Genomic DNA, 15,197 nt, shown 5'->3' on the forward strand with positions numbered 1-15,197 from the left:
GGCAAAGGGGCATTTTATGATTTTTTTAGGTAAAAATGAGAAAAACACGTAACGTAAAATGGTGGGTATCAATTAAACTAAGCAAGACCAGGACATGGGACACAACTCAAAATGTTCCTCCTTAGTTGACCTATGAAAAAAAAATTTCAAAATCAATTGCCGCGTCTTTTGAGTAAAATAAAAAAAAATTCCTATTTTGACAAATTTTGTCGAAAAAATTTCAAATTTTTTTTGACATGTCTTTGGGTCAAGGAGAACCCAAAAACGAAGTTTGGTTTGATTTGGACAACCTTTGTCGAAAACCCTGTTTTTCCCACATAGACAGCGTCCTTATCTGCCAAGATGCCCCCTATCTGGGGAATCCCCATGGGGGAATTTCTAGTTTATGCTTCATTTCAAGCGTAACGTCTTCAAGCGTAACCTTATGCTTGGCTCAAGCATAGAGTTACGCTTTAGATTTACCAATGTAGGTCCTTCGACTTCGACGATACTTTGTCCGGAACTCACTTGATCAAGTCTACAAAATTTCAACTCCGGTTCAGCTTTCTAACTATAACCAACACACTAAATGTTTATGTAGAATTTTGTACGTGCCACTTGCACGATTTTGTGCATGCGGGGAATTTGCATAATATCATGCGTGAAAATGCATAAAATTATGCAAATTCACGCACAATTTTTATGCACGACGGCACACAAGTTTAAAATTATGCATCACCACGTGCAAAATTGTACATAAACATTTAGCGTGAATTCACATGTTTCACGTTCACAGCTTTCGGGAAGTGCGATGGTTAGGCGTGTCATTGCACCTTCTTGAGGCCTTCTTGGGTTTTTGGCTATGCTTTTGCTTTCATGACGGGTTTCAGCCGGTTTCTGCACAAACGGAATGCAAATTCCATTTCTTTAAAAAGTGGTGACAGCATTAGTGGTGTCATGCCCCATCGTGAGCCCCGTCCGGTTCCGCACGAGCTGCCCGCTTTAAAGGCCGTGCCCAACACGGACGGCTGCAGTTTCGTTCAAGACGTGCTTCAAGGAAGAGGAACACCGCCAGGAGAATTTTCCAGTCATGAGTCCTCTAATACTACTTCTTGCATTGAGTACAAGGTAAAATCAGGACACGTTGAGGGAAGTGCTTAACCTGTAGCGGGTCAAAGTATGACCGTTCACTGGTGGCTGAATTCTGAGTAATTAAGTCCCGTTTTCAAACGTACACTTTCAGACTGCTATTGGCTTTTTGTCCTTTGTTAAAGAGTTTTTTACACAGCAATAAAAAGTACTATTTCTATATTATTTCTGAATCTATGTAAGATTTTGTTCGTTATATTAACTTAAAGTCAATTTGCTATTGACAAAGAGTCAATACGCAATTGACTTGAAAAATAGTCAATAACTGATGACAATTAAGTCTTTTTAGTGAACAATATTGAACATAGTTACAAAGGAAATTGCTGCTTAAGAAACGGACAAAAAGTCAATAATGGAGAGAAAAAAGTCAATAAAAGTCAAAAGTCTGAAAGTGTAAGTTTCGCCTTCCTGGACGGTGGATTCCCATTCCCATGCAGAACACATGTTCATTCGAGGAACGTCGACATCACATGGAAATGTGACGTAGAGAAAAAGTGACCAAAAGTGTGGGACAAGTTTTGACCATTCATAAAATTTAATAAATTAACACTTCCGCGTCCGCGTCATTTTTCATTGACCAGGAGAGTTAAAAACTGGGCCAGAATGTTTTAACTTGTTTTCAGGAGCACTTCTCAGGATTACGCTAATAATGCTGGAAGTCGTTGACATCTAGAAAAGTTTGAAATCATGAATAGACGACTTGAGCTAGGCGAAAGAAGAGGAAGAAAAGACCTTCCCGAACATAGCGGCCGGCCCCTCATCGGTCCTAGCAACAGACGGCGGCCGTCCGCCATGTTCGGGAAGGTATTTTCTTCCTCTTCTTTCGCCTAGCTCAAGTCGCCTATTATTGTTTTTCTAGATCCCAAGAACTATCAGTAATTTCAAAGTGACCCCGCATACTTACATTTGTATTGATCTTATAATCAAGTTCCAAATCATTTCGACCCGATTGAGATAAGGTTTTCTGACTGACTCGAATTTTAAGACCATAATGTATTTTAGACCAGTTAAGGCAACAAATATTAGAAATACAAGACGGGCGTTACTTGCCGATTTGTTGACCACTTTCATGTTATGTTAACTAACCATTTTACTCTTGTCTCATCTGTAGTGCTCTCGCACAAGACGCGCCCATTGTAAGCATAAAACAGGGTCGCCTTCAAGGCGTACAGGAGCCTGGAGCCCCGGGCACCGCACCCTTCTTCGCCTTCCGAGGCATACCCTATGCTGCCAAGCCTCTGGGTTCTCTCCGCTTTAAGGTCAGTTGCATAGAAAGTAGCTGTTCCCTTCGCACCTCGTTAAAGAGATAGAAGAGAACTACTTTCAGTAATTTTTCTCTTAGTTTTTGACCAAACTGGATGCTTCCAAAGAAAAAATGATGCTTGGATCCGTTCCCTAGTGCACTTCCTTTCATCTTAACTTTCCTTGTGCAGGCACCACGCCCTGCAGCCTCGTGGTCTGGGATTCGAAATGCATCTCAGGAGGGCAGTCCCTGTCATCAAGCCACATTCAACGGGCAACTGCTGGGATCTGAAGACTGCCTTTATCTAAATGTTTATACACCAAAGGTACCTTTTACCTAAGAGTGAATTTATATCACTGAGAGATAGCAAAGTCCAGTGTGCCCATGTTCCTTGGTCTGTGTTCGTGTGTCTGTCCATCTGCACTTCGGAACGGTAAAACCAAATTAGTGTGAAACACTGCGTGAAAATGTGTCGAGACAAAATGTCTTGCCGAAAGGTTCAGTCTAACCTGAAAGCCTCGCTAAACTTTGGTTGTACAGAAACCCTTACATCAAAATGGCCTGATATTTTAGTCCGCCCACTGCTCGGACAGAGTTGTGCATCCAGTCAGAGCGACTATGATTGTTGTACTTGTTTCTTATCCCTGGAGCATTGTCTCTCAATGAATAAAATGAAGTTATTTTGGCACCAAAGTGGCTCTTAAGAATTCACAACATCCCATCCTTGTTTTTTTCAGCTGCAATGCTCATCGCAGCTCCCGGTGATAGTTTTCTTCCATTCGAGTGCATTTATTTTTGGCGACGCTGGGCGAGGTTGGTATGGCCCTGATTTCATCAATAACAACGATGTCGTCTTGGTGCTTCCAAATTACCGACTTGGTCCCTTTGGTACGTGGGAGGGAAAGAAAACCATGCCTTCAGCAAAAAGTATTTTGAATAGTTCAGATCTTTGAATCCCGTGCTCTGATGTTGCAGGCCTTCTAAACCTTGGGACATCAAGCGCACCTGGTAATGCTGCCTTGAAAGATTCCTTGGCGGCTCTTCGCTGGGTGAAGGAAAACATCAAGGCGTTTTGCGGAAATCCGGACCAAGTGACCGTGGCTGGACATTCTGCCGGAGCCACAATTGCCCATGTCCACGCCGTGTCTGCCCGGAGCCAAGGTGACGGACTTTGTTATTTACAGGCGTGATCCTGAATAGACCTCGAGTGCGACCACTGTTGCAAGAGACCTTCAATTTCAGAAAAATCTTGAAAACTGGAAACAAGCGTAAGCTACGATTATGGCCTGAAACGAAGCGGGTTTACTTAAATTTGAATAAGGTACACGGTAAAAACTGTTCCTGGTTTTCCCAGGAACTCCCTGGAAATCGCCTATGACTCTACCATAGGCTTCCTGGGAAAACCATGCTCTGCAAACTGAAGTGTGTACATTGTACACTCTTATTAGAGCATGCTTCCAAGTACACTCTTATTTACAGCATACTTGCTAGGCACACGCTAAAATAGAGTGTACATTGCATGTACACGCTAAATAAAAGTGTACCTACTTAAACTGGCCCATGCTTTTAGATAGGACTAATCGAGTTTGTTTTAGCGTGTACTTGCAAGGTACACACTTACCTAGCGTGTACTTGCCAGGCACACTCTATTTTAGCGTGTGCCTAGCAAGTATGCTGTATATAAGAGTGTACATGGAAGTATGCTCTAATAAGAGTGTACTATGTACACACTTCAGTTTGCAGAGCAGGTACCGTTTTTACCGTGTATATTGCAAACGTGAAGAAGAGAAAGAAGAAGATGCGGCGGTGGGGTAGAACTTAACAGACCCTCATTTGTAGAGGCAGTGCGTCTGCTTGCGAGGCGGGTGCTGCTGAGGGCCATCATGGCCGCCAAACGTAAGAGGGTTTGTGATGTTCTACCCCCACCGCCGCATCTTCTTCTTTCTGTTCTTCACTATTGCAATACCTCATTGAGGATCATTTTGAAACGTCAGATCGAAAAGCGTCAAGGCCTTCATGGCGGTAATCACTCCAAATCGGTCAAAAGGAAAGAATTTTCCAAACTCCACAAAAATTATGCGACCTTTTCTGGGTTGATGTAAACCCCATCCTCACAGGGTATTCACAAAGTTTTTGGAGACCTTCTCATATGAGTGTCCCTTTATCTGCGTGAGAGCCTCCCGGGACGGGAGGCTCTTACTCTTTTCTCTGGGGGTTTATTTTCCGGTACTCTGAATTACGGGGCTAGAGTAACTTGAAATGAAGTTTGGTGTTGGGCACGAAATAAGACCATCTATATTCCAGGACTCTTCCAGCGCGCAATCCTTATGAGTGGCAGTGCTCTTCTGGGCGCATGTTACCAAGACGAGAATATCGAAGCAGCCCGAGAACTGGCGACTATTCTGGGGGCCAAGGACAACAGCACTGCGACTCTGGAGAAGACTTTGATGAACGCCTCTGGATCTGACATCAACGCAGCGCATTACACTATGTTGATGAGAGAGGTTTGTCACTGATGACTCCGGACTCCTTCTCCTGAGTTTTACTGGACTGGATCCACTGTGGCGCCTCGCATAGTGTGCGACTTTTACCTCAAAAGATAAAAGTCGCAGCTTCGAGCAAATTAGGAAATCCCAATTTGCTCGAAACTGCTGCACAAACTCAAGTGTCCGACACAGTACACCCCACCTCGAGCCAACCTGGCATGTACACTGTTGCTGAAATCCCCTACCTTTTGCATGTAAAGCAGGGCAACAGTGTGCTTGCAGGTAAACGCCACCTGGCGTGTACTTGGCACTTGGCAAGCATACTCCAGCGTGGGGTGTACATGCGAGGTTGACTCCAGGTGGCGTGTGCATGACAGGTTGGGTCCAGGTGGAGAGTACTATGTCAACACTCGAGTTTGTAAATAGGGATGTAAAGGCCGGTAATATTACCGGTAAAGAACGGTATAATACGGTAAAATACGGTATTTTACGGAGACCCCGGTAAAATTGGTATTTTTCGGTAATTTTGAAATATTGACTTTAGGATCCTTCTTTGGCTTCTACACGATGAATTAGGACGTAGGGACTGGAAACAGCGCCTCATGGGAACTCTTGGTTTGTATCTGCCCCTCCCGCCGGCCCATGTACGTGTACGTCATCTCTGGGCACTTAAAACAAAGCAAGAAGTCCATGTTCTCTTTTTTTTACAAAACTTGTGGAAATTAAAATCTAACTACACGAGCCAAACCAGAAACTTCTTTGTTGCCAAGATAAGTATAATGAAAAGTAACTTTAAACAGAAAACAGGAAAAATCGAGGGGTCCTATTCAAAAGATCTTATCTGGGCGTTCCCCCCAAGACAATCTTATCTTAAACGCAGATGAATTTCACATAGTTTGATCATTTGATACAGCTACATATTAATGTAATTTGTGAGTATGTTCAAGTAAATCTTAAGATGGAAGATCAAAGAAACCAAAAGTGCATGTAGAAATATGTTTCGCTTGCCGTCGTATTTATTCTGACTGATCAAAATGAATGAAATTTGGGGGCGTTTAAGATAAGATTTTCTTGGGGGGAACGCCCAGATAAGATCTTTTGAATAGGACCCCTCGAAATAGGGGTAGATACTTATTAGGTTAGGTTAGCTGAAAAATGCAATAAACATTGACATGATTGGACACCATGGGGCCGCCGGTGCCTTTCAGGAAAAAGAGTTTTCATGAAATTGAGCCAACTTACATGGACAACGAGAAAAAAGGCGCCATTTTTTGCACTTCAGTATATTTGGGCTGTTAATTCACAGTCAAAAGAACCAGGCAGGGCTTGGAAGTATGTATGAAACGATGTAACCGATACACCCTAACCCCAACGGACCTTTTTTCCCCCTATTTTCACAAGAGGTGCCACAATTACCCCCCAAAGTCAAGAAAAATCAATTTTACCCAACTTTACCGTATAATACGGTAAAGTACCGTATTTTACCGTTTTTTACGTAACTTTGAATCTTACCGGTATTTTTGCATCCCTATTTGTAAAGTGTAATCATTGGCAACTTGAGACAGGGTGTACCGTCAACGGGGGTAACTTGGGACACTTTTTCACGTTTTTTCAACGCCAGAGGCAAGATTCTCAACCCAGACCATTGGATCCCAACTATGTTAAAGTTTGACCCTTTCCCCATGATTTCATGCTTGTCTGGTTCGTTTGCCTCGATTATATCGTTTCCCAGCGGTCTCGTAAGAGTGTCCCAAGTTACCCCATGACCGGGGGTAACTTGGGACAGTAGGTAATTAGCTACGTTCCCATGCATCTATTGATGTTAATGGATGAAATAAATTTAAGTCACATCATGTAGACCAAGAATTCAGGCCTAGGAACTATTGTAGGACCGATATTGGACTATATCTAGGGCTCTACGTAGAACTCTCTTTTCTACTGGTATTATCCAAGCATTTTCTGAAAATTTCAAAATATGGATTACCAGAAGACAAAACTGCTGAGCAAGGCATCTCTTTCCATCATCAGCGTAAAATCCGAAGTTTAAGTTATGTCAGGGACCGGGTCAGTCAACTCCTAGAAGGCTAGGACTGCTGGAAACATGAGGAAAAGACTGTCCCAAGTTACCCCGTAAAATTTCGATTTTTGATAAATTGAAGTGTGGACCGAAGATGGGACAACTATAATCAACGCCCTTTTGCGAACGTTATTGTCTGCGTATGATCTAACAATCCAGAGATACTAAACGGCCAAATCTGCATTTCACTCCTTGCACTAGGGTCAACTTGTCAATGATTTACATATTTTGTCAAAAACCCTATTATGTAGTTTCCTGTTTCTCAAATACTAATTGTGATGTTATGCACCTCTTCCACCTTTCCGCGCGTGCCCTGAGGCCTCTGAAACAAAACCCTGCCGCGGGTTTGACGCTATGAACCCCCGTCGCTGAATGGCAGCACCAACAAGCAGTACAGGGCAGACTGTCCCAAGTTACCCCTGGTGTCCCAAGTTACCCCCGTTGACGGTAAAAGTCTGAAAACGCAAATTTAACACTCCAAATTTATTGGTGGGTGGGTGGTACATGTAGTGTCGTTAAGGCGGCGGTACTTTTCTGAGTACATTTCTGAGGTGGCATGCCAATAGAAACAACGTCAAGAGAACACTGACAACATGTAAGAAAAGCACATGTCAATTCACTGGTAGCCAACGAATGTGACGTCATTTTCGTTGCAGTGTGAATTTTTTCACGTTCGTTTGAATCTGATGTCACATTCGTTTAAACGTGACTTGGCCGTTTAAGTAGGGTGTCACATTCGTTTGAACGTTCAACGAATTCAAACGAATGTGACATATTCAAACGAACGTGACAAAATTCACATTCGAACGAATACACTGCGAGAAAAGAGCACGGTAAATCCTGTACTGATTACTCCAGACTTCACCGTACTTTTTTTAACAGGCAATACCGTCGTTTTTTTTACAGGCAATACCGTATTTTTTTACAGGCAACGCCGTACTATTTTTACAGGGAATCCCGTACTTTTTACCCAGCAATCCCGTACTTTTAATACCTATCAAAAACTACTATAATTTATTTCAGTCGGTCGACCCTCGTTTTTCAAGATTCTGATGTACGTAACTGCTGAAGTCGGACTCCTGGACCCCCCTTCCGACCACTCGTTGAAAAGGTCTTGACGAGACCTATCGAAAGGTGCAATAAAATTTTTCAGTCGGTCGACCCCCTTTTTTCAAGATCCTGATGTGGACAGTTCTTGGGAGCGGCCTTTGTTGGGACCAGATCTGGTCCTTCCTACAGCATGGACTGTGCGAAAGAACGGTAACTTCTGTTAAAAAACTACGGAATATTTTGCAAAACAAGTACGGTAAATACTGTAGACTGTACGGTGGATATTGGTTTTAGAAGTACGGTAAAGTTTGGCAAAAAAATTATCCAGGATTCACCGTCATTTTTTCTCAGAGTGTATGACGTAACATTTGTTGGCTACCGGTGAATGACAGTGAATGAACTTCTTCAGTTCACTCACTCAATTCAATAGAAAAACTCGGGAATGATGTCTTTAGAGAGTTTCGGAAGAAGCATAATACCACATCCGATTCCTATTGTGAAAATGACATGCAGGCCAATCAACTGGTGACTGTTCAGTTCTGATAACGTTCCAGTTGCTTCCGCTCAGACGACGGTAACTTTTGTTTTAGTTATAACCCGACTAAGAAAAATCACCATTTGCAGGCAAGCCCAAATTTGATGTTCAAGTTTGCCATGACATCGGAAATCCCAGCAGTCTCGAACGCAGACCTTCCAGGCTCGCTTTTCATGTCTGTGGATCCTGAGACAATGATTCGAAACGCCGAGGTTAAAAACCCAGTACCAATCTTAGCTGGGACGGCGAAGGAGGAAGGAGATGCCTTATATGCCATAGGTAAGATCAAATAAGGCAAAATATTACACCATAGAAAAAACGCGCTTTTGCGCACAGGCCACCCCACATGAAGGACCGAAACGGTCGATTCCAATGACTGTACTGAAATAATTCTATTCCAATGCGGCGTCTAATTTCTTCTTGTCCAATAATTTTGCTATATTAAAATTAAGCACTGGACCTCGATATCTCCAAACGCTTTAAGACACAAACAATAGCTGAGTCTTTACACGAGCGATTCTCACGTTTCGGGGTAGTTTTGGCGTCTCTGATTTGCCGAAAGTGAGAAATATCCAATTAAGTTTTTCTGATTATTGGGGTCCTGGATGATACTAGAGTTATGGCAATGGTTTATAGTAAAGACCTTGTACTACCTTCCTAAAAACATGAGCCAGAAGGTATTCCCATACGTTTTAGTGGGTGTTTTGATCACGGAAATTACGTTATCACGGAAGTTCCAAAGTGTGAAAATCGGCTTTAACGGCTGACTCGGGCTTGCTGTGGCTTAAAAGTCGTTCCAGGGTCAAATGATACTCTAAGCCCGACATTTCAGCGGAAAATTTTTTCACCTAGTGCTGCTGCAACATTGGGTAAAGAGTGCCACGGAAGTTACAGGTAATTGTTGATACACGCCATTTTATAATGCTCTAGCCCGCTTTGAGACCGTGTACAGCATCTTAGGTTTCCGCGACCCATGCAATTATATCCCAGGGACTCCACTTTGATGGCTTGTGTCATGGAAAGTTAAAAGTTTGGCTTGGGGAGAAGTCCAGAGCTGCCTTTTCGAAATTAGTGCAGTGAAATTAAATACACGGTGGACATTTTTCGTTGCAGCATAAGTACCTTTGAAAGAAGTCTGGCGTATTGGTCTTCGGTTGAAATTAGCTCGAGACATGCCAAACTTCGAATTCCCATCGACAGTTGGCAGCATTTTCGAACCACACCGCCGGCGGAAAGTTCGAGTATGTTCTCTTTGGACAATCACGGAAGTTACATTTAGGGTATTCCAAACGCTACGTAGACCAATCCAACGAACGTGAACTTTTCGAAATGTGTGCGTTTAGTGGGCAATGGCCCTCCCTAACATCAGAAACAAACCCCATGTCGATATCTGCGCTCGTTTGGGCACAGGAGTCAGAAGAAACGAAACTACCCCAAAACGTGGGAATCGCTCACACCGACTTTCAAACCCCTTTCCCCGCGCAAGAACGACATGATGTACCCAAAACGAATCGACAGTCACAAATGCATTCAAGTTTTCAGGAGAGTATACACACTTTAAAAGGGGCAGTAGGGCCATTATTTAAAAAAAAACGATATTTTGTTTTTTGACTAGGTTTTTATTTTGACAATCCTCTTCAAGAATATGACAAGCTTTTGCGGCAATTCGCTTCCGTTTAGCCTCCACGGTCATCTATTTAAATTCATTAACACAGGGTAGGTTAGGCAAGTTCAATCTTTTAGACCGTTTCTCTCAAATGTAGATTTTCAGAGCTTGCGCGCAGGATTTTGAGAAAGCAGTCTGACACACTAAATGTCATGGGACTTTTTTTGTCCCACGGTTTATGCAATTTTAAGCACATCCGGTGGTGATGCAATTTTGTGGCCGCCAGGCGGGACAAATTGTCTAGTGAAAGTACAAGTTGCAGCTGGCGCCGGACAAAATGTGTCACCAGACGGGAACAAAATTGTATCGGCGTCGGATGTGCTTAAAATTGCATAAACCGTGGGACAAAAAAAGTCCCATGACATTTAGTGTGGAGATATCGCCCTGAAAATTTGGTGGGTGTTAGTACTATTGAGGTCCCTCAAAATGACTCTTGGGTTTGGGGATTGAAGCAATGTAACGTTTTTTAAGAAAGCTTTACAATGACAAATTTTAACGTTTAATAACGTTTCATAAAAGTTGAGTTATAAAATACTTCCCGATATGATTTCTGAAAGCTAGAGGGCCATTTTTACTGCTCAAGTATGTAATGTGGACAAATTCTGGATGAAAACTTCCAGCGGGGACTGAGAAGTAGCTCTGCGCGCAGTGATAGTCATTATTGGGCAAATATATTGTGTTGCCTTGTGCCCTTCGCAGACCCTTCTAAAATGACAGTAGATCAACCACTTTAATTTCAAAATTGCACTTAAAGAACCCTCTTTTCATCGATAATAAGTGTTTTTTTCCCCACGATGAACAGAAAGGACTCTGTAACAGTAGGGACTTCGTCAAAATTTCGGCAAAATACATAGGATGTAAATGACGCTACTCGAAATCTCAGAAAGTTTGTCAGTTCTTCACTAGCTAGCAAGTTCGTCACAAAATTGTCTTCAATTGCTACGCAATAAGTCTAGACAGCTTGGATGTGCTCGGGCTGTGTTCGTAACTGGAACATATTTTGATGATTATTTCTGACTGTCTGACGTTATCTTGTAAGTTATTGTTCGTCCTTGAACTGTTTCAGGTTGGGTCAGCCAAGAAATTCAAATGAATGATGTGCGTTTCGTGGCGCGCCTCAACGCCCGCATCGAAGAGGTCATCCAGAGGTTCGCTGCCAGGGTGCCGAAGGCAGTTGCAAAACAATTTGGAGTGCAGAGTGGAACAAGCACTCTCGCGAAACAACAACAAATTCTACAAATGGTCCGAAACGCTTACGCTGGCGGGAGAAGCTTTTTCACTCGAGAGGAGTACATAAAGGTATTTAATCTTGTCTTTGTGCAACTTGTTGGGATTATCTCGATAATCTACTGGCGAATGCTGTAGCCTAACTGGGCGGCACCTGAAGCTAAACAACTAAACCTCTTCTATTCTTTGTTGTGAATGCAGATTGCAGGCGAGTCTCAATTCGATGGACCTCTGCGCAACTATTTGCGCATGTGTCGTGGAAACATCAGTCTGTATGTCACGGATATCAGTACGAACTACAACTTTGTGTCCAGGGGACTCATTCCAATGCCCTTGCTCAACAGTAAGTGACATTTGACACATCACATTGAAGCGGGAGACAGCCGTCGTATTTCTTCGTCAACGACGTTGACCTTTTGGGGTAGCAGTGCTAAAAGCACACTGAAAACTTAAAATTTTGCTTAGTTCACACAGAACTGTCAAGAGTGTACTTGGCACATACCCAAGTTTTCAGTGTAATGCTCCCCCAAACCGTATGTCAGTTTTTAAAATGCATCCTTTTTCGCCGCTGAATTGGAAACATGCAATCTTTACAGCAACAACTCATGCAGACGATTTCGGGTACCTTTTCAAACCCTCAGTGGTGAATCTGAATCAAAACTACGGGGGCTCGAGTGTGGCCGCTCAAGTTTTGCGGTACTTCACGAAACTGCTCACGGACTTCGCCAAAGGAAGGTAAGGAGCAATGGAGGGAAGTGTGGGTAGAATAAGGCAACAGAAAACAGTCTGCGGGGCATCGCTTCTTATTACGAAGAAAACGAAAGTATTGTAAAGTTTACGAAGAAATGCTTCGGCAAAAGCCTTTCTTATACGAAGGATTTCTTTATAATATTGAGCCCTTAATTTTCTTCGTAGTTAAAGGCAGATGTTTCATGACGTTTTTGAGTGTGGCATTATTCCCCAAACACCCTGCGTGTTCATTTAATTTTATTTGTTATATTTGTAAAAATAGCCCTTGCGCTTATCACTGTTATTCAACGAAAGTAACGTCATGATCTGCAGAACGTCGAACGTCAGATTTCGCGCTGATGTTTCACAGACACCATTTACTTACTAAATGTGAAATAAATACAAATACAAGGGAGGTGTACGCCAGATGGGTCTTGTCGTAACAGGCTTCGCGATTCTACGCCAGTTACGACAATCCTCTCCTGGCGTTAACACCTACCTTGGCGCGGCGCTAGCCTGCCTTCGGAGCTGCTTTCCTAGACGTGATCCCCTATAAAAACAGCATTTGGTGATTAAAATCTACACTTTTACATCTACATCTTTTCCCGTCCTTTCCACTGTGAACGCCGTCATCTTTTCTTGCTCAGCGAAATTTCCGGGTCTGTTGCAGGTCGGTGGGTGTGCCAGCCAAATGTGGCGAATCGTCATCACGGTACCGCCTCATTAACAGTGGTTCTCCAGTGGTGGGTGAGAACTACGGCAGTGGCGCGTCGGTTTGGCTCGACATCTTCGACCTACTGAGGAAGAAATAGATTACTATGGGGATTTCCAGCTGGCTGCTAAAACCTGCCTCTTGTCACCACCCGACAAAGACCGCTTGCTTCCGTGAAGGGTCCCCACTAGGCCGAGAGACATGCGCGACGTGCCGCTCGCGGTGATGCTACGTCCTGTTAAAAAGGGTTGAGTGGGGAGGGGAAGCTTATTTAAAATAAATCAGCACTTGCTCCACTACTGTTCACTTTCGGCAGGGGGTGGCAACGGCCTAGGGAGAGCGTGAAGCGATGCTCGCGCCGTCAGTGCAGAGGTTGCGCACTTGTTCGAGATTATGAAAACTAGACTGTGTTTTTCAAAACACTTTGCACCGATAGAAAGGGCTTGAAATTTAGGGTGCATTAGGCTAATTGCCCTTCTCGAAACTCCTTCCTTACCTAATATTAAGGTGCAGGAAAAAAAACCAAAAAACACAAAAATCATAAAATTTAGGAAAAAACTCGAATGCGCCATGTTGGTGTAAATGATTTTGCCCTTGTGTTCGGTTGAATTGGAAGTATCGGGCAGTCTACTAGGCCTAATGCACCCCAAATTTTGTGCTCTTTCGATCTGTGCAAAGCGTTTTGCAATCAATGGCCTAGATCTCACAATCGAAGAAAAAAAAATTAACCCCTGCACCTTACTCGCGCATGGCTTCACGCGCCTCCTAGGCCGTTGCCGCCCCCTGCTTTCGGTCATAATTCCTCGTCCCTCGGGTACTGGTATGAACTGTCTGTTACGGGCATAGGGCATTTTCGGGATGCATTGCACGTCAGGTGCAATATGGCTATCGCATTGCACGTATGGTGCGATATCTCAGCTGTATTGCACCATACGTGCTATAGAGGCATTTTTTTAAGAAGTCCGATCGTGGAACACGACCGATGCCGATTTCCTCCATTTTTTGGTCAAAGGTAGTCCTTGTGGGTCTAAGAAAGGCCACAAATTTTTTGGGCCGAAATATGCACCGTTCAGATTCTATGGGCAATTTTCGTTTTCTCTGACAACTTTTCACATAACTGGTACGAAGACCCTAGGCGAACTCTGAAGTTGGAAAAAAGGCCATTTTTATGTGGTTCGCACGAAAACGTTGTTTTAGAGTACACCTAGGGCCTTCGTACCGGCAAAATCGGATTCCTTGTCCAAAATTACGCCTAGAGAACTTTGACGCACTTATCTATCTCATTTATTACCCGATCTGTGACAAGTCTTCACATTTACCGCAATTCTACTTAAAGTAAATGCCTTACGTGATTGCAAAACTTTAGAAAGCTGCCATTTCCAAACTACTTGAGCTACAGCGGTGAAATTTCACACCAACTCTGACATCACTTGGGACAATATTTAGACTGAATATGGGGCGGAGACGGTCACGCGAAAGGTGGCTTATCTGATCTAAAACTACCCAGAAATGACGGTTTTTCAATTTTTGCAGCGCCACTGCTTTTCACGCGGCGTACACAAACTTTTTATCTCGTAGTATGATTGATTGGTCCTTTATCTATAAAAATCCACTCATCGGATGGCGAAAATCGATGCCGAACACCAAAACCCCAGAAAAGTAAAAACCACTACAAAACCTGAAAAAAAAGTCATAAATCTGTTGGGATGTCCTATCAACAAAGGGCACCGGATTCGTGTTCCTCGCGTGATTTACATGAGATACCACATTTGAGCTCAATCGAGTGCTTAGAGGCCTCAAAGGTGATTTTTCAATTTGGCCATATTGTGAAAAGTTGTCAGAGAAATCGAAAATTGCCCATAGAATCTGAACGGTGCATAATTTCGGCCCAAAAAATTTGTGGCCTTTCTTAGACCCACAAGGACTACCTTTGACCAAAAAATGGAGGAAATCGGCATCGGTCGTGTTCCACGATCGGACTTCTTTAAAAAAAAATGCCTCATACTCATAGCGTTTGGAATCTCAGTGAACTTTTTGACTTGTCGGGGCTGGGGGGCTTCGCCCGCAGACTCCCCTTTCTTCAAGACAGGGGTAATTTGCCTGCAAAAACCTCGGGGTTTTTCGCCGTTTTGTGTACGAGAGGCGCAAACTCAGTGAACCACGCATCGGGACAGCCACGGAGTTTACATTTTGCACCTTTCGGAGGCCTCAGCCATCTGTAAACCTCAGAAACTTTCAAACCCAATAGTGGATCATTTTGAAGCACAAAAATCACCATCTCACTGCGCAAACCGCGTCTTTCTAGGAGGAACCGTTTCGTCACAAAAGGGCAGGGACATCAAAA

The 15,197-nt window shown here is 43.4% G+C and overlaps 1 protein-coding gene across 1 annotated transcript; it reads left to right on the forward strand.

Moving 5' to 3' along the window:
- The first annotated feature begins 952 nt into the window (after positions 1–952).
- On the forward strand, positions 953–13,149 carry LOC117640557 (esterase FE4-like). Its single transcript, XM_034377095.1, has 11 exons — positions 953–1,107; positions 2,240–2,387; positions 2,562–2,696; positions 3,109–3,259; positions 3,347–3,532; positions 4,676–4,875; positions 8,609–8,798; positions 11,252–11,484; positions 11,614–11,755; positions 12,009–12,147; positions 12,812–13,149. Exons 1-11 carry the CDS (start codon positions 1,070–1,072, stop codon positions 12,951–12,953), a joined length of 1,704 nt encoding a protein of 567 aa, XP_034232986.1. The 5' UTR covers positions 953–1,069; the 3' UTR covers positions 12,954–13,149.
- Positions 13,150–15,197: the final 2,048 nt, after the last annotated feature.

Source organism: Thrips palmi, unplaced genomic scaffold, assembly GCF_012932325.1.
Source record: "Thrips palmi isolate BJ-2018 unplaced genomic scaffold, TpBJ-2018v1 HiC_scaffold_12, whole genome shotgun sequence".
Lineage (NCBI taxonomy): Eukaryota > Metazoa > Arthropoda > Insecta > Thysanoptera > Thripidae > Thrips > Thrips palmi.

What these genes read in the sequence shown, in the direction of transcription:
- LOC117640557 (XM_034377095.1), top strand. Translation starts at nt 1,070, where the DNA reads ATGAGTCCTCTAATACTACTTCTTGCATTGAGTACAAG. An exon ending in CTTCTTGCATTGAGTACAAG is followed by an intron (nt 1,108 to 2,239) that starts GTAAAATCAGGA and finishes TCTCATCTGTAG; the next exon opens with TGCTCTCGCACAAGACGCGC. An exon ending in ACACTATGTTGATGAGAGAG is followed by an intron (nt 4,876 to 8,608) that starts GTTTGTCACTGA and finishes CACCATTTGCAG; the next exon opens with GCAAGCCCAAATTTGATGTT.